The sequence below is a fragment of the Molothrus ater genome, chromosome 7 (assembly GCF_012460135.2).
Source record: "Molothrus ater isolate BHLD 08-10-18 breed brown headed cowbird chromosome 7, BPBGC_Mater_1.1, whole genome shotgun sequence".
In the NCBI taxonomy this organism is placed as follows: Eukaryota; Metazoa; Chordata; class Aves; order Passeriformes; family Icteridae; genus Molothrus; species Molothrus ater.
The window spans coordinates 9893693-9912707 of NC_050484.2; the positions used below are offsets into that span (position 1 = coordinate 9893693).

General features: G+C 40.9%; 1 protein-coding gene across 2 annotated transcripts; it reads right to left on the reverse strand.

The window, feature by feature from the left end:
• Positions 1 to 2280: 2280 nt before the first annotated feature.
• Positions 2281 to 16591, reverse strand: STK17B (serine/threonine kinase 17b). 2 transcript variants are annotated; one of them, XM_036386343.1, is made up of 8 exons: positions 16511 to 16591; positions 14317 to 14475; positions 10437 to 10649; positions 8639 to 8783; positions 8252 to 8378; positions 7340 to 7388; positions 5801 to 5980; positions 2281 to 3962 (listed from the first exon to the last, which is right to left on the reverse strand). In XM_036386343.1, the coding sequence occupies exons 2-8, from the start codon at positions 14436 to 14438 to the stop codon at positions 3680 to 3682; spliced, it is 1119 nt and encodes a 372-aa protein (XP_036242236.1). In that variant the 5' UTR covers positions 14439 to 14475; positions 16511 to 16591; the 3' UTR covers positions 2281 to 3679. The 2 variants fall into 2 exon arrangements, with proteins under 2 accessions (XP_036242236.1, XP_036242237.1); XM_036386344.2 differs by having other exon boundaries at positions 14317 to 14478; positions 16511 to 16550.
• Between the last annotated feature and the right edge of the window lie 2424 nt (positions 16592 to 19015).

A 19015-nucleotide genomic window follows, 5' to 3' on the forward strand; every position in this document is an offset into this window, starting at 1 on the left:
TTACACACAGCCATTCAGAAAGGGCAGTAGAATTTAATATAAAAAGTATCACCTCATTAAGTACAGCAAGATATAACTAGATCATTACAAATAGGAACAGCAACATTTTTTACATAAACCCCAGACATGTGGAGAACAGTTCCAGGAAGTGAGCTGCTAAGTTCATGATTCACTGGTAGTAGTCAGCATGGGTTCAGCAAGGGGAAGTCAGACTTGAGCAACCCTCTGCAGTGAAGTGACTGCCAGGAGCTGAAGGGAGAGCAGCACTGCCTGCCCAGACCTCTGACACTCTCCCAGAAGATCCTGGGTAATGATGATGGGCAGAGCATGCCCTCAGCAAGGCTGCAGGTGACACAAACTGGGAGTGGCTGATACACCTGCAGCTCCTGCTGCCATCCATAGGCACCTCTGCAGGCTGGAGAAATGGGATGTGGAGGAAGAGCCCTGCACACTGATAGATCCTGGAGCCATCCAGCTGTTAAAACCCCTTTGCAGAGAAGGCCCTGGGCTCCTGGAGTTGGAGAGGAGGCAGCAGTGTGCCCAGACCAGGCTGATGGCATGGGCTGCACCAGCAGGGTGACAGAGGTGATCCTTCCCTTTCCTCACACAGGAGCAGTGCCAGTGTGAGACACACAGACACAGCTAAAGGCCACAACGGGATTCAGGGACTGCAGCACCTCTCTTACAAGGAAAGGATGAGGCAGCAGGGATTGTTTAGCCAAAAGAAAGCTCAGGGAGACTCTTATCAACACATACCATCATCTGAAGTGGGGGTGCAAAGATGGAGCCAGGCTCTCATCAGGGATGCCCAGTGACAGGACAAGAGGAAGTGGCACACTCTGGAACACGTGAGCTTCCATCTGAGCACAAGAACATTCAGCTACTGTGAGGCTGGCTGAGAACTGCAGAGCTGGCCAGGGAGACTGAGTGCCCTTGGCTTGGAGACCCAAAGCCATCTGGACATCATTCTGGCCAGCAAGGCCGAGATGGGATGGCTGGAGCAGGGAGCATGGACTTGCAGAGGTCCCTCCCAACCTCAACCAGCCTCTGATTCTGTGAATAAAAAAAAAATGGAAGTTTTGAAAAAATGGAAAAGTTTATTTTTTTTAAAAGAAAAAGGTCATTAATTGCATAGAAGTATTACTTCTCAAAATGTTACTCAGCATTCATTCACACTTGGAAAGTCTCAGTAATATGAGAAGAAGCAAAACAAACTAACAGTTGCTTACAGTGCATCTATTTACATTCAACTGGAGTTAATTTGCACAATAATATTTTAAAATAAATCAAATGCACTTATCCAAACAAAGTCTGATTCAAGGTATATTTTAAGTATATATAAAACACAAATAAAATCTTCAAAACTTAAATTCTTTGGATAAAACCAAATTTCAATTATTTAAAGGTAAGTTAGCTCTAAAGTAGTAAAAAATGTAAACATCAGATACTGTGATAAAAATATTAAGGAATAACAGATTTATCATAAAGTGCTGGCACATGCTATCAGTTTTATTTTCCAGATGCTAAAATATAGTTGTAATTTCAATTCAGGACTACTTCGGCAGAATTTTAAATTACAACAATTTTTAAAAAATTCTTTTTTACCTTTATTTACACTACTTTTTGGCATTTTCTTCTTTATCTTAAGTGAACTTTAACTTCTACATATGTATTGAATAATTTGTGTTTTTAACTTACCCAGTTCAAACTGGAGTCCATGATGGTAGAAAAAAAAAATCCAAAGGTCATGTAAGACTACAACTGGGAAAAGCCAAGGACTTTGAAAAGTAAGGGTGTAAAGTACCTGAGCAGAATCCAACAGCTGCCTCTGCAAAGTAACCCTTTAATTGTATATACAATCAGTACCACTGAGAAAAGCTCCATGAGCATTAATCCACAGAGGAGACCTGGTGTGGCTCACTCACACCCAGCTACCAGAGCTTTGTCTCTGCTGAACAAACCTGTTACTTTATTTCACATGAAATTAAATCTTGGAGAACTTTTTCTGACAAACACAAGCTGAAAAGTTTTACATGCCTTACACCTCAGTCTGCTTTCCACTTGTTAACATGAGCATCCCCCCAAACCAAGACAAAAGTCCTGAATCCCCCCATGCATTTTGGTGACACCTCACACTGAAATCTGTTTGGGAAAAACCTGCTCTTTCCTTGTGTGAAGGAAGATAAAACACAACCTTTTACCACTCATCAGGTTCACCTCTCAGTCATATCCCAAAATACCAATCTGCCCAACTACTGACAAATCCACAGGCACACTTCAAAAAGATTATCAGATTGTGGTATTTTATTGCAGAAAACAAATCCAATTTAAAGACAATTAAATTTAACCTTTGAGGAGGGGAAAATCTTGAAAAATTTTGAAGTGGCATTTACTTTTAAAATATCTGTAAGAGTTATAATAAATTTACTGCCCAAAAAAGCTCACAGGCTCTTTTATGATTAAGGGGCTTATTTTATGAGTATAACTTTCAGGTTGTTAAGGCATAGCTGGCATTTGCTTTAAGACAAAATTTGACACAGGCATTATTACCTCAGAGCCAGAAACAAGTGAAAGTGCAAGGCACAGAACTTTAAAAAATACCACTAACTAAACCAATTTTAAAGTCTTAAAACAATTTTTAGTAGTTTGTCTTGAAATACTAACACACTGCAGTCCATTTCTCAGAGCAGGCATGAAGCTGAATAATTATGGGCAACACTAATTGACAGCAAGATACACTTCTACATTAGAGGGACACAGAAAAACTGTTAATTGCTGTTTCACTGGCAAAAATGGTTATTTTCTGTTTACTCCTTTAACTAGAGGCTTTGTGTTTTGGGGCTTGTTTGTGTGCAGTTTTTTGGGGGGGATTGTTGTGGAGCTTTTTTTAAGATAAGGAAAAATAAATACAGGTAGATTATACTATTTCAGAGGTTTGATCAAAACAAACCACCAAGTTCAAATGTTCACATCAGCATAGGAACCTCATCTTCAAATGTAATTTATGCTAAAAAGCCAAGGACCATAAGCACAAGGATTGACAATCTACCTGTTTTTTATGCCAAGTGTTGCAGAGATCCAACACAGCATAACCACACAGAATATGCATGATAATGCCCAAGTAGACCAGATCCATAAGGCAGAACTACAAGTGATCCTAGAGGTAAAACAGGTTTCCAAATGGCCCCAAGAGATGTACCACAGTCCCAAAACATACCAAATTTAGCCTCTATCCAAAGTGGTGAGAATGGTAGCCAGCAACTCCAGTAAACCAGCAAGATTCAGCTTCTCTGCTTCCCTTCCCAAGTTCTTACTAAAAGAAAAGGTAGTCCTAAAAGCATGCATGTGTTCAACCACTGTTTGGCAAAGGCTGTGCTTAAACTCATTTCAGGTTTCAGTTTGTTCACTCTAGTACCATCTTTTGACTAGAACTTGAAAAGTGCAAAAATATTAATTATATCTTCTTAAAAAAAATAATTAACTTTATTGGCGCAACAACTCCAATTCCTCGGGAGTTAAATCCACTGCCAGCAATGGATAGAAAAGGAGGCACCAGCATAAAAGAATCAAAGTGCATTTCCAGCATGCCAATGCTGCACGAATTGGCAAGCCAGAACCTTTTTTTCACCACTGGAACAGATTATGCTGAACTCATTCCATGAGAAGTCCATGTTCTACATTAGCACACAAAGTCTGTCACCAAGTCCTGGGGATACTGCAACGAGTCGTCGAAGCGGAAGCGTTTGGAGAGCGTGCTGCTGTCCTCTGGGATGTTCTCCTTGTCCTCCTTGTCACTGCAGCTCCCATTGCAGCTGCATTTTACACTCCACTCTTCTGAGCACTTGGCTGTGTGTCCTGGCAGCTGAGAGGAGCAGCAGATCTCTTCAGGGCTGCACAGGAGCGTGAGCTCCCCTTGCTGCAACCATGAGTGGGACAGACAGTCCGCTGCAGTGGGCCTGTCCCTTGCAGGGGAGAAAGGGAAAGGTGCTTGAGTTAATTCCACCAACACGAAAAAACTAAAATAGCTCTGATGCTAAAAATCCGGAGCAAAATTGACACTGAAGAGTCAATATTGGTGTGTTTTCATCCCCACCTCAGCTGCTACAAAACACAGTTAGTATTGGCTACATGCATCTAAATTTAGCTGATGGTTTACCCTAAAGCTGGTAAGCTTTCATCAGAACAAGGAACGTAGTCTCTGGGAATGTTCTCAACATGGTCCCTGGGAATGTTTTCAACATGGTACACATAAATGGACACTTGCTTTTACTTTTAAAGTAATATGTTTTATACAGACCATAAACAGTGAGGCTCATGATTATTCAGTCATTATGCTTTCAAGGATGGCCAAGTTAACAGGATGTCATCAACTCTGACATTTTCTAGTGCTTTACTTTTGCAATTCATCTGGCATAAACTCTTTCAAAATATAGATCTTACCAAACAAACCAGACTTAGAAAATTGCTCCTCTGGACAACCTAGTACGGTGCTACTGCAAGTTTTAATTGTGTTCTGCAATGTTAACTTCCACAAAACTTGCCAGAAAACTGGCTCCAGACAGCAGAGCCCACTACTTGTCCCTAACTCCACCAGAACACAGGAATATTTTTCAGTCAGAAAAGTGTAACTTAACAGAGTTGACTCTCTGAGAACAGACCTTTCCTCTTAAAATTCAAGGAGGTATAGTCATCAAGAGTTGGAATGGGAATAAAAGAAAGGCAGCTTATTGAGTATATAATGCACACTCTTGAGATGCCCAGGAGAAAATGAGAAGTAATTGTGACAGAATGTTAAATATCCCACAGGTCCACACTAAGAGTCATCAAAGCAGGTTCTTCATCACTGATTCCTTTTTTCTAGGTGCTCCACAAATATGAAAGACAAGATTCCCTCATGATACTGGGGTTTTGTGAATCCTTTCAGATCCTGACAAACCGTGTATGTGAGATGTTAAGATAGGAAGGACTCTTGAGACTTTATATGGAATCCTCATTGCCTCAGAGCAGGCACTTCCCAGGAATCACCTGCCATCCTTTCCTCCTGCCCAAGAGCCTCTCTCAGGCAGGCAGGCAGGCAGGCTCACTCCTGCTGCTGGAGGCTCTCTGAGGATGACAAGGATTACTGCCTCACCACAGGTGACCATATCTAGCACTGCAGTCAGTAATACCTGACCAGCTCACTCTCAAAGTTCAGCTTCTTTGCAAGGTCTTGATTGGAGTGTGAACTCCCCAAGAATGCAGAGTTAAGGGTGTACCTTACAAACAAACATGTTTTTGTTTTGGATTGAGATAATTTTTAGAACACTGAACAAGGCAAAACACTGCCAAGTATAAAAATATAGTAAGAGAGGTATTTAAATAAAAAGATAAAGGTGAGTCAGGAAACAAGAAAGCACTGCAATGAGGTTGCATTGCCTTTCCAAACTACAATAATTATAGAAAAGAATGTGACCTTTCTAGAGCATACTTTAATAAAATCTGATAAAAATCTGTCATCTGAATGAAAATATAAAGAAACTCAAACAAAACCTCAAAGAACAAGCCTCCCTAATAATAACAACAACATTATCTGTAAAAATAATAATGTCTGATAATTTTAGCCAGACACTGAATCCAAAATTCCTCTCACACATTAGGGAAAAGCATAAACGTGCACTTGAAAATATCCAGTCAAAAATACCAATGCATTGTGAAATATCCAACTGACCTTATCAGTGACATTAAGGACATAAATTAACATTCACTTTTTCTAGGTGCTCCACAAGTTTAGGATTCTTGCCTGGAGGAGTTTGCTACTTACTCAGGATTTTTTATGAGAAGTTTTTGAATGAAGTCTTTTGCGGGCTGTGAAACTGATGAGAATGTATCTTCTGAATAATCCACGTTAACTTGAGATATATTAAGGTAAGTTTCTTGAACATCAGCTCCCACAAATGGAGATTCTTGTGTCAGCAGCATGTAGGAGATGACACCAATGTTCCTGAGATAAAAACACAATGTATAAACCTACTAGAGAACAAAAATATATAAACCTACTGGAGAATCTGAACAATACACCCTGCATATTTCCTGGGCTGCAGATCAAACTTCCTGGCATATCCCACTCTGAGAATCACAGCCAACATGTTACACCTCAATTTTATGTAATTCAAACATGACTGCACATACACACACAAGGAAAGATATGTGTGTATATATCTCAATGAAGGAATTTTTGAAAACTCCTTGATTTCAATAGACCCTTTTCTTCCTACTGAGATTGTAAGGAAAAGGAAATACCACTTTTACACAGCCCACTCTTGGGACATGTGGCAATTCTGGATAATAGAGCTGCAAAAAAAAGACAGACTTTCTATTCTACATGCAAATAAAACCCATCTTTCACTGCAATTCTGGATAACAGAGCAAAGACTTAATCAACTTCTCTGTACATTTGACATCTGAGTTGTGTTACAATCCCTTCTAGCTGAGATGTTTCTCCCAAGAACATCAACATGAGTACCACAGATCCTGCCAGCTATGATAAATCTTAAGGTGGTTTCTTGATGCATAATAAAAACATTTTTGTGATCTGATAGATCAGAATCTAGAACCCATTACAGTGTGGAAACATGCAGGTGCTGAGCTTGTCATGGTGAGCACAGCATCAATAGGGGTTCTCTTATGTCTTCCCACAAAAGCAGGCAAATAATATGTGATTAAAAACCATTCATGAGCAGATTTAGTTACTACTATGAATTGAGGATTTCAAAGGAGCAACTAGCAACTTTTAACAGTGATTATTAATTAAGATGCTGAAGATTTTATGTTTCAAGGAAACATTTCAAAGCTAGTCTTTAATATAGCACATAAAATTAGAACACTACAAAAAGTTGTGGGTCAGTTCAAGGTATTTGTCATTTTTTATGATTCACTCTGCAGGTATTTCCCTAAAGATAAGAAGTAGGAAGTTTACATCTTTCTTACACTTTGTATAAAAAATTATTTAACAACCTAAAAGTGGGGAGGGAAGTGTCCTAGAGTAGCTAATACCTGAAGCATGTCACCCAGGAGTAAGTTATACATAAAGTATGTTATCCAGCCACTGTTATTATTCCCTCAGAACAAACACCTATCCTCCACAGGCTCAGGAGCCACCTGCATTTCCCACTACCTGTGCAACAGACCCATAGACTCTTGTAAGTCCTGAGTTATATCCTGAGGGCTTCATCCCCTCCCCTCCCTCTTTCAGCCAACCCACCAACAGGAGGGGATTCTTGGAAGTCAGATGAAACTGCATCAGGCCCTTAGATTGTTAAGGAGTCCCACCAAACCTCAGTAAAATGAAGATCAAACCTACCACATGTCTGTAGCTGTGGTAATAGGATCATAATTCAAGATTTCTGGAGCTAAAGAGATGTGGAGAAGAAAAATGCTTTAATAAATATCTTAATTCAAATGGCCTTGAATCATACACTACATTTCTGGCATTCTTTTGCCAGCCATTATTATGAGACTCAACATGTAGTTTCAGTAATTAGATTTATTATTTCCAAGCCACAAGGTGGCAAAAAGCTATTTCCATTTGCCTAGACATGGATGTTTACTTGGTTCACACCGAAGTGGCACTACATGGCCTCAAGTTTATCCAAGTTTCAAGACGTGTTCTAATCAGATGCATGCACATACATTTTTCTCCTAAGAGGTTTTGAATTATACAGCTTTTTAATGGGAATGCACAGAGCCTTCAGCATGTCAAAGCTGCAACACAAGATGACCAAGCCGATTTTAGGATCAGTGGCTGTTAGCACAGGCTAGGTAGCAAGTTATTCACTGCAGAATGAAGTGCTCTTAACATTGAGCGTTGGCAATCCATGAAGGAAACTTGTCCCTCAGAGAGGGCCAAGTGTTAACTGCAATCTTTCCCTTTCCAACAAATATTTTAATCTCATTGAATCATCATACTGAATAACATTAAAGATGTTACATTAATTCAAAGAACATTTCTTTGTGCATGCTGATGTTGTATTTCAATCCTAATTAGAACAATTTAACAAATACTACAGTATAAAATTGAGAGCTGCACTTATTGATATAATTCAAGATTTTTTGGTGCAAATATTTGTTGACTACTCTTTAAAAAAAGCAGCTCAAACATGTTGCCTTGTCCTGTGATGCTGTTTATCAGCCTGTAAGTTGCTCAGTGTGCTCCATGAACTGTTCCTGTTTTCTGGAAAGCCCACATGAGAGGCTGTGAGCAGCCCTTGCATACCGAGGTACTCTGTGGTTCCCATGATCTGCCGCAGTTCATTGGAATTCTCAAGCTTCCGGGACATCCCAAAATCTACAATTTTTACATCACCAAGAGGATTGATGCTGCTCAGCAAAATATTTTGAGGCTAGAATAGAAAACATTACATTCCTAATTAATAAATTCAATCTGAAAAAAAAGTCCAATGTACTAAATGACACTTCAGCTTCTATTATTAAATATTTATTGCTAAATGTTATTTAAAAATATTTCATCTCTATCCTTTTAATCTCATTTTAATATAATTTAATCTCCTTCTCCTAATCATTTTTATGTATTTAACAAATTATTTGATGAACAAAATAAATTGAAGATAAAGTGCTAAAACAAAGTCTGCTGCAGCCTCACCTTTAAATCAAGATGAACAATATTGTTTTCATGCAAGCAGCAAAGTCCTTCAAGTATTTGCCTTATAAGCCTTACAATATCCCTTTCACCAATTCTGTCATCCAGATCTGGGACACACAAGTCAAATATTTCTCCTCCAGCAGCACTGAAACACATTGAAGAAGATCTATGTATTAAATTTAAATTTTGAATCTTTAGCAAGAAAAAATGTTTTTAATAGCACATATTTATCTAACATGTATCTGTAATATCAGAGAGGCTGGGAATATTTTTCTTTTTACATATTTACACTGAAACATTTAATATAAACACTTAGAAAAAGGGAAAAAATGTGATGATGCTTTTTCTTTCCTTATAGCCTGAAACAGCAGTTGAGACAGCAAAAAGCACTTTGACTGGTAACCTCATAATGCTCTGGTCCCCTCAAGCAAGCGGGAAGATGCCTTCCAGAAGCTGAGTTCTATCATCAGACCTTAATCAAAGAAGCCTTTCTTTTCAAGTCAAATCTAAAATGTCTTCCATGAGACCAGCTCATAAATAATTCAGAGCAGTGTAAAGCAGCATGGAAATATCTGTGCCCCTGTGGTTTGTGAGTTATTCCTACACTTGGCTGCAGTGTCAGCTGCCTCCTTTCAGGCTGGGTTTGAGATCATTACTCAGCCTGCTCTGAGTGCCTCAAGTCTCTCTCTCATGGATGAAGGGCTTCCCCAAAACTCCAGATCACTGAGCCTAAACTTCATTGCTAAATTTATCAAACTCTCTAAAATGAGAGTCTAGTAAAGGGTCAGATAATGGACAAAATGCATGAACACAGGCACAAACTGTTTGAGGTTATGGGAGGTGCCAGAAATGCCTCCCCCCAGGTGACCTTAAGGCAACATGGACATGAGGGGAAGGGCAGAGGATGCCATGGATTGCAGCTCTCACAAGGTTTTCAGCACTGGCTCCCACACTATTCCTGTACTCAAGCTATATTATGGTCTGGATGGGTGGGCACCCACATGGCTAAAGAGCTGAAAGCTCTGTAGGAAAGGATTTGCAAAAAAAAAAGCCTTAGAACAAATGATATGTTAGGGGTCATCTAGTTCCAGGGGGAAAAAAAAGCTTTTACAGATACAATCTAGCAAAATTCCTTCAAATTTTCCAAAGAATATACCATGGTCTACAGAGACCACCATCGACAGCACTTCAAATATTTTGTACAAGAAACTTAAAGCTTAGAAAGAATTAATTTCACAGGCTGTATTTTTGTTCCTTGCATTCCACACAAAAATTTACACATACAACAAATATGATAGATAATGCAAATTCAATTCCCAAATTAAACTTATTTTCAGAGCTAATAAGAAGCTTTTGGAACATCTGTAAAAAATACAGGAATTTTTTAGGAAAGTGTTCCAAAAGTCAACCTTAAAACAGCAAAACCACTAAATCTAGGAGTTCAAAACAAACAAAGTAACTGTAAGTCTCCAGTCACCAAAAAAATGTCAGGTGCTAACTTGAAGTTCACAAGCATGGATGCGCTCAACCTCTGTGTACTTGGAATTGTTTTTTTGTGCTTTAAGTTGCATCAAAGCACTCAGGACCTTCTACAGTATTCCAAGAACATTATTTCCAGTCAGCCTGCCTGAAACATCATTAAAGGAAAAAATATAAAGTATATTACAATGAAAGATTAGCATCATGTATACAGGGTACTGTTGCAATTCTTCTGGGCATTCAGGCAACTCATGCAAAAATTAATATATTGACAGATGTTTTCCTACAAACATGGAACATGTGATGAAGGCATACTTACTATTCCAACACTAAGATGATTTCATTTGCTGTTTCATAGACTTCATGCAGATTAACTATTCGAGGATTGGACTTCATTAATTCAAGGACAGCAATTTCATGCACAATCTCTGCTTTGCAGTCTTGACCCCTCCTTCTTTTCTTTAAAAATTTAGCTGCATACTCTTGGCCTGTGGATTTAGCTACACATTTTCTAACCACAGCACATCTTCCTCTACGAAATAAAAGGGAAAACATTGAGATGCAGGAAATCAAAAGTGCATAAATTAACATCAGAAATAAGAAGACACAGCAAACAATTGCAAACAAACAAAAAATGCATTGGGAAATGCCGTGTTTGGCCTACTCTTACACTGTTTCCTGAACGCTGACTTGCAGGCACTGTAGAAGGACACTAAGCTAGATGAAGCTCTGGTGAGACCCAGGAAAATTCCCTTTATACAGCCTAGCTAAACATTAAATCAGAGTATCAGGTTACAGGGACATTCTCATGGTCAGGTGACAGGATAATTTGGTTGGAAAGGACTTCTGGAGGTCCCTTAAAACCTCCTGCTTAAAGCAAGGCTGGCCATGAGGTCTTAGCAGACTGCCCAGAGCTCTGTCCAGGTTGGCAAGATATTAAAAAACCCTCAACCTCACTAAAACACCTACAGGACAATAACAAACAAAGCAAACCCCTATGAAATGCAGAGAATGAAAGGGAAAAATAAAGCACATTTAAATGCATGGGTGGGGCAGGAGGTTTTCAGTGAAAAAAAAAAATTTAGTCATAAAGAGAATTTCCTTCCACAAACCATGTAGTACTGCTACAAAAATCCCAGGTATCTGCAAAATGTTTCAAAACATCTTAATAGAAAAGCACCCACCATTTAGCATTCTCTTCCTCAATTACAGTTAGACAAAGTGCGTTGCTTTATTTCCTAGCCAACTGTTTAGGTAGGGAAACAAAAACATATTTTGGCAAAGAAATGTTTTTAGAAGAAAACCACATACTGTAGTTAAAACCCCAAGCTGATCTTTGAAAAACTTAGGAGGAAAAAATTGCAGTTTTTTAAGCCAAGTTATAAATTCCTGAAAAAAATAATTGATAGTTACTAATGTTTCTGGCACTCCCAGAAATGCCTGGTTCCATACAAGCATTTTCAAATTGTAAAGAGAAACCTTATATACAAAAAATCTATTTATTTAAAGAAACCTTATTTACAAAAAACAACTTGAAAGGCTGCAATAAACTGTGAGTAAAGTTCTAAAAACAGTATCAAGCTATGGACAAAGTGCACAGCCTACATTTATCTCTTCAAAATGAGCCTGTCCACCTGTAGTTTTTGTTACCACAGCATACTAAGGACAAACATAATGAAACAGCTCAGAATGAGCTATCTAAACTGTGTTCTTTAAACTAAATTAGCTTCTTTAGTAGAAAATACCACACTGCCTTACAGGCTTTGCCTTTTTTCTGGTGCAAAAATCCCAGTGCTTAAAAGGAACATTTCTTTAAAAAAAAGTGTTTTTTAAAAAAAATCTAGACTTCAGTATTTAATCAAAACAGGGATGAGCATCACATGCAAAAAATCAATTTTCATTTGCAAATAACTGCACAAACGTGCTTAAATTATTAAATATTTAAAGATGACTCTGAATCATTCTGCTGTACCTTGAAAAAAAATTCAACAAAACAGGCCTTCTGTCATCATTTATTTCAACATCAATTAGTTGTAGATTTTCTCTACCCTTTTTTGAAAGCACTAGACTTCAGAGGTGAAAGTTATTTAGGCTGACACAGGCACACTCTTCACCTTAGCTACTATTTGTAAGCCTGAAATGGCCACGTTCTTTCCCAGCTGTTAACCCAGCTTATTGCTGCAGAGCATTTGAAGTTACTGAGCTCAACTTCATAATACACACAAAGTTGGAAACCCTCCCCCTTCCAGCTCACATTCTCCTTTTAGCATCACATCGGCCCTGCCAGCCACCAAAGTGTCTCTAAAATTAACAAAGGGGAACAGTTCAGTTTCATGAGAACAGCACAATCCTCCCCAGCAATTTTGGCAAATCTTCCTTCTGGTTCCTGTGGGTTTAACAACTCTGAAGGATCAGTGATACCTCCAGATCTGAGATATAAGAATTTCCGTTTGTTTATTAGCAGAGTGCCAATTAAGGCAAAAAAATAAGACAAAGAAAGTCTTCTAGAGCTGTGGAAATTGCTCCAGAAACACAAAAACGTCAGCTCGGAAGTGCTGCACTGACGCAAGCGAAGCAGTTCCCACTCCTTGCCTGGGTAACCATCCCCCCTCAGAGCCCAGCTCTACAAGAAAAACTGATTTCAGGATGTTTTCATATCTCAGCTCAGAAACCACAGAAATTGAACTACTTCAAAAGAAGCCAAGCCACGGACACACCAGGGACAGAACTACTTAACCCACTAAACAGAACCCAACCTGCCAGCTTTGTGAGTCAGTGTCTTAAATACCAAAGGACCCAACAGATAAGGGTGTGGGAGGAAGAATTGGGGCTTGGGAAGCTTAAGCAGAGAACAAGAGAACTATTTACCACATAATCTCAACAGGAAAAAGAAAACTGCAAGTGAAAATTAAAGCATATTAATCATTTAGAGAGGTTACAAAGAAAAGATGGATTTTACATCACTTAAAAAGCATTTATACACTTAAAAACATTAAAAAATACACATGTAGTTAGGCCAGGAGAAATCACAAATATGTTTGTAAAACAGAGTCCTGCTTCAGTTTTCTTTGCATTTTGGCACTTGCTTTGTTATGCTTGGTTTTGCATGCATAGAAAAAATTAAAAACTCTGTTCTGGAATTCACACAAAATCTACACTTTTGTTTGCTTTAGATATCATCTCACAAGTATGCAGAGTCTGAAAATCCAGCGTTGGAACAATACCTGAGTTTAGAGGGTGCTGCATATAAACTGCTTCTGTAGAGCTTAGAATTCAAAAGCAGAGCTGACAAAAGTTAAGAAAAGAAGAAAGTTATGGGCTGCAATGTGCACTTCTATAAAAGTGTACCAGATAAAAAGCACATGCTAGAAAAATAGGAAAAAACCCAAGAGAACAATGAGGGCTGAGGAGCTCACACACCACATGCAGAAGAGCATCTCTGCTGACAGAAGGAGCTGCAGGTGCAAAGGACCCCTATGGAGCACAGCAAGGCACAGCTGTGAGACTGACCTGGCACACTTGTGCTCAGGGAGCTTGGAAACGTGAGCACAGCATCGTGCTTGCACGGCTTGACACGCAGTGCACTGAGTATTCTCAAGGTATGAATTAACCCGGTGATTTCAAAACACACATTCACTTGTATGGCTGAAACAGTGTCACAAACACCGAGGGTTTGGGTGCTTCGTTGTTTTAGTTCCTATTTTACTGTTGCAAACAAGAGCAAGGGAAGCAGGCTGCAAAACTGCTCTGAAACAGCAGCTTGTTTGAAGCTCGGTCTAACTGCTGGAGGCTGGGAAGGGGAGAGGAAAGGTCTTTGTTTTCTGGGTTTCAGAACACTCACCCAAACACCTGGAACAACCAAGTCAAAATCCTCATTCTTTTTCTTACAGTATCACCCTATGTCATCTCTTGTTTAGGCCATGCCCCAGGAATCTATGTGGCAGGGAATGGAAGATAATCCCAAATCTACATGCCTATGAAAACTCTCCGATCTCTGACATGGAATAGGCTGGCAGCTTATGCCTCACTGTCCCTTTTCCTGGTCCCTAAAGAACCCACTGTGATGCAAAGAAGGGAACAGGGAAGGAGGAGGGCATACTTCATTCTCCATCTACTACCACAAAGGTTTGCTTCATTGTACAGAGAATTACCTTGCAGCAGAAATTCCTCTGCTCAAATAAAATAAGGAATAATCTTACCTTCCTAGCTCTTTAGATTCAAGCATATAAAAATTGTAGAAGTTCTCTGTCTTGATTGGTGTGTGCAGAGATGTGGCCAACAAGCCAGAAAGGCTTTTATTCTCCAGCTTTCTCCTCGACATGGTCAGGAGCAGCAGGTCTCTCTCTTATACCAGCCACCTGCTGAAGCAAAACAATTAAGAGTTTTGGAAATTCCATAGCTACAGCACAGGAAAGTATACAAATATTGTGAGTTTAGAGCTATAAAATTAGAATAGCCAGAACTCTGTTCAGTAGCAGCCTGAAAACAACACATTTAATCACTGTAAAAATAAAACCTGAAAGGAATACTAATCAAGACATGCTAATTGAATAATGTAAACACTCCAGATAAGTTGGGGATTATTTTCCTCCCTGGAGCATATCTGTAAGATACTAGGGATAAGCTTTAGTTCTAATAAAAATGCTAAGAGCTACTTTCCTATTAATGAGATGTACCTTTTCTTAATCTTTTTGAAACTCTTCTCTGGATTCTGGGTGTGTTCCACACTTCATTTATGTTTACACTTTTAACAGATATTTGTTCCTGGGGGAATTTACCAAAACTCCTTCCTCTTTGTTTACTGCAACACAGCAGGAATAGGTAACAAGAGGACAAAGTGGGGTTCTTTTCCCAGTGGGAATATTCATATTTGTTATTAGGCTCACTCATAGCTCCTCCAAGTTTCCTTTTTAAGGCCGAGTTAATTGTCAGAGAAAAGCATGAATGGGCAAAGGCCTCTTTGCAAGTTCAGATCATTTAGAATCAAATGATGTAGTAATCCTGATTAAATTACCTTAATAAACCAGTAGAACAGCACATTATGAAGATACACCCACCCACTGCATTTCTACTACAGTGAAAAAAAAAAAAAAACAACAAAACCAAACCCGATAAAAATACTGGGGTTTGGTGTTCACGTTTATAGGCCTGAAGCATCTCTTCAGGTGAAATGCAAAAGCAAGGCAGAAAAAGGTTACTGAAGGATACCAGAAGTAGTAATTGATGGCTTCTTCAAGTTAAAGAGCATGTTTACCTTTATTAATGAAAAAAAAATAAGGCAAATTACAATTCAGAGACAGTTAGCAAGCTCACAAAAATACACTTGCAGTTTAAATGAGAGAAATGCACTGTCAGACACTTCTGGGGGAGCACTCGAACTAGTTATGATCCAAATGTAACCCATTACCCATCCAGCATTGTTCACATTCCCGTGTGGGATGGAACATGGATATTCATATTAGAACTATTTTGGATTCAAATCACTGTACATAATTTAGCAGGAAAAAGACACAAAGTACACCGTTTAAAAATATCTTCAAAGTATCATCTGATATGCAGGAAATAGCTTCTTTAAGAAATTATGAAAAGGTCACAATACAATCTAATACACAAGTCTTTGACTCACTCTGTAACAAGCAAGCATTCCTTCTGCCCCCATTATATGGCAGTTTACCATTTAAGAGGATGATTTTCATGTCTGAAATTTTACATGACTCTCCTGAGGGCTGTGCTCACTCGGTGACTTTAACTCCTAAACTGTATCTTCTTCCTGCTGTACTTCAGCAGAAAACCATTTGTGTTCGATAACTGGCCTCACTGACTGAGAGATTACTATTATCAAATTTATTACCATTATCGAACTTATTACAAAAGCTTTCATTGTGCATGATCATTCGTACACAGCAATTATTAAGGAGAACTCCTGCCTCACGTTGCCTTGACGTTGTTTCTCCGGTAAGACACTACATTTCCTTTTTTTTAGCTCAGTATCATCAAGAATAGAGAAGAACACATACCCACAGCAGGCAGAAACCCACAAAGAAATACGTAATCTACCCAGGAGAATGAGATTCAACCAGCTATGAGGAAAAAAAAGCTTCCCACTAAACTAGGGAAGTTTACAGGGAAAAAAGCCAGCTCCTTTAAACTTTTCTAAAGACGTCGTGTCCCTGGTCCGGGCCGGGACGATGTTTGGCAGCGAAGGACCACGGAGGGCGGCAGCGGCCGGGCGGGACCCAGCCCTGTCCCCGACTGCCCTCACAGGCACCCCCGCGCTGCCGCCGGTGCAACCCGGCACCGGCCACTTCCACCGCGCCCAGCCAGCAGCACAGCACCGCACAGCAGCCCCCCGGCCGGGCACAGTCCCCACTCCCCCCGGCCGGGCACACTCACCGCTAGCCGCCGCCCGCCGTCCCTCACGGCCCCGCTGCCGCTCTCTCGCCGCCTCTCAGCGTTTGAAAGGCGCAAGCCGCGGGGAGCGGCTGTCCCAGCAGCGCGTGTGCCAGGCTACGCCCACCGCGCAGAACAGCCAATCCGCGCCCAGCCGCGGCGTCCAGAGCCGCGGCGATTGGCGGGCAGCGCCCCCTGCCGGCTGCCCGGCCCCCAGCAGCAGGTGCCGCCCGGCCGTGAGGGAGCTGGGGGCGCCGCGGCGCTCCCTCGTGTCCGCACCTCGCGGGGTGCGCGGAGCCGCCGCTTCTGCCACAAAGCACCGATGGCGCGTCCCGGTCCCGCTGCTGTGGCAGCGAAACCCCGCATCGAGAGGTTCTCGGTGTGTCCGCTGCATCCCTGAGCGCTGGAGCAGCGGGGCACGCGGGCAGGTCCCGGTGCAGGACGGCGTCCCGTGCATCCCCCGCGGTGGGGAGCCGGGGACATGACCGCGCCCGCAGCGGTTCCGCTCCGTCCTGGTGCGGCATGTGGCGGGGACAGAGCCGGAGCCGCGGGGACAGAGGCCCCGTGCGGGCCCCGCCGCCGCTGCTGTGCGAGTGACGCAGCCGCGAAAGCTCCGAGACCGCAGCGCTGGCCCAGTCCAGTTAGAAAGCGAGCCATAAACCAGTTGTCACAGTTCTCACCGAGAGCTGCCGGGAACAGAGCGCTTTCAGTCCTCCTCTAAAAGTACACGGCTCGCACGGAGCATGTTTGACAATCTCTTAGTCATGCATGCAAGTAGAAACAGGGTCTTCAGAGCCTCCTGAGAAGCCCACAGGAAAAAAAAAAAAGTTAAAAGACTCCAACCTGTGGTTTCAAAGACTCAAAATAGCCTAAAGCATGGTTCAGAAATTAGTTGAAGTCAGAAAGAGTTCTAAAATAGTTGCAATTTGTTTGTCAAATTCATTTCCTCTGAAGCAATCCAACGAGCAAAAAATTTGCAAACATCCGTTTTATAATACATTTGTCATGAAGGCAGTAATAGTAATGTAGCATAAGAGTTTAAGAGCTGTGTATTTAATTTCAGCAGTGCACCATTAGAGTTACTGGGTAATTCTGTTTGTGCCATGGCACTGCCAGTGAAATGGGTAATTGCTGTGTTTTATTACAGTGCCTAAGTCATGCAGTCACAGCAAGGCTTGCATTAAGATGAGAGTAACATAAATGAAGATAAGAAAGCATTCTTGAAGAGTCTAGAATACGTCACACCATGTAGCTGGCGGACTGAGGTACCTACTGAAAACATGTAACTCCTGCTTGCTTGAACTTCCATCTGGCTTTTTAGCACTTTGAGCTGTGGATATTTTTGACAAAAGCAGTCCAAAATCTTTACTCTCTCCCACAGAGTTCAACCATCTCTGCAGGGTTCCAGATCATACCCTTTCTTGATTATAACATGATTTCAAATACATCTGTCAAATAAAAATACAACATATGGACAGGATTGGTTTTGTTGAGAAGTGCTCTTTGTGCAGTATGAAAAGCAGGCAGCATTCCAGACATACCAAATGAGCCACAGAGTAAATTTAAATGATGGCCACAATTAAGATGTTTTAGGTTATTATAGCAGGTGGTGCCAAGAAGTAAATGACAGTGCTTATGTTTGTCTCCTTAGCTGCTTTTTTGTCTTTACTGATGCTCTTCAGGATTTGCTCTACTCTCCCTTTAAGTTTTGAAAACCAAGTAAATACCAAAAATGCTTCATGACATGCATGTTATTGTACTCTTGGTTATCTATTTCTATAATGCCATGGAAACATGAATGGCACTTACAGAAGGGTATAATTGACAGGACTCCACCCTGAGGACTTTGGAATTTTACTTAGATACACCACAACTGAGAAGGACAAACAAAGGTGGAGGAGGGGGAATGGGTAGGCTGAAGGTCACAACAGCACAGGATCACGAACTATTATTATTCCTAATGTATACACCTGGTCTGTGGGATCATTAAAAAATAGCAATTAAAGGTGTTAGCTTCATAACTCCCATTCTTAGTTACTTCTTCTCTGGCTTACCTTGATTATCAGTTCATTATAAAGCTGGCTCTTTTCAGCTTGTAGAGGCTTTCACGGAGAGAACGATTCCCCCACTTGATGAGCAGCCATTTAGCACAGCTGCGATGCACAGCCCCCGGTGATCAGAGGCACAGGTGTTCCAGGCAGCCAGCCTTGTGGAAAAAAGCTCTGCTCCCTCAAGGAATGCTGGTTTCAGCTCAGGTCATGATGTTTGAAGAGATGGCACCTACCCTTCTCAGCAGGGAACTGTACAGTGGGGACAAGCACATGACATTAAGAGCTGCACAGCTGGAAGCTCAGTGTGTCTGAGCCTTCTCCAACTCGCTTTTATTTAATATAGGTCATTTAAAAAAATCTGACTCCCCCCGTGCTAAAATCTCTGCACCACCTTCTCACACCAGGCAGGCAATGCTCAGTGCAGTGGGAAATCTCTGGATTCCCCCCAGCTGCCTCA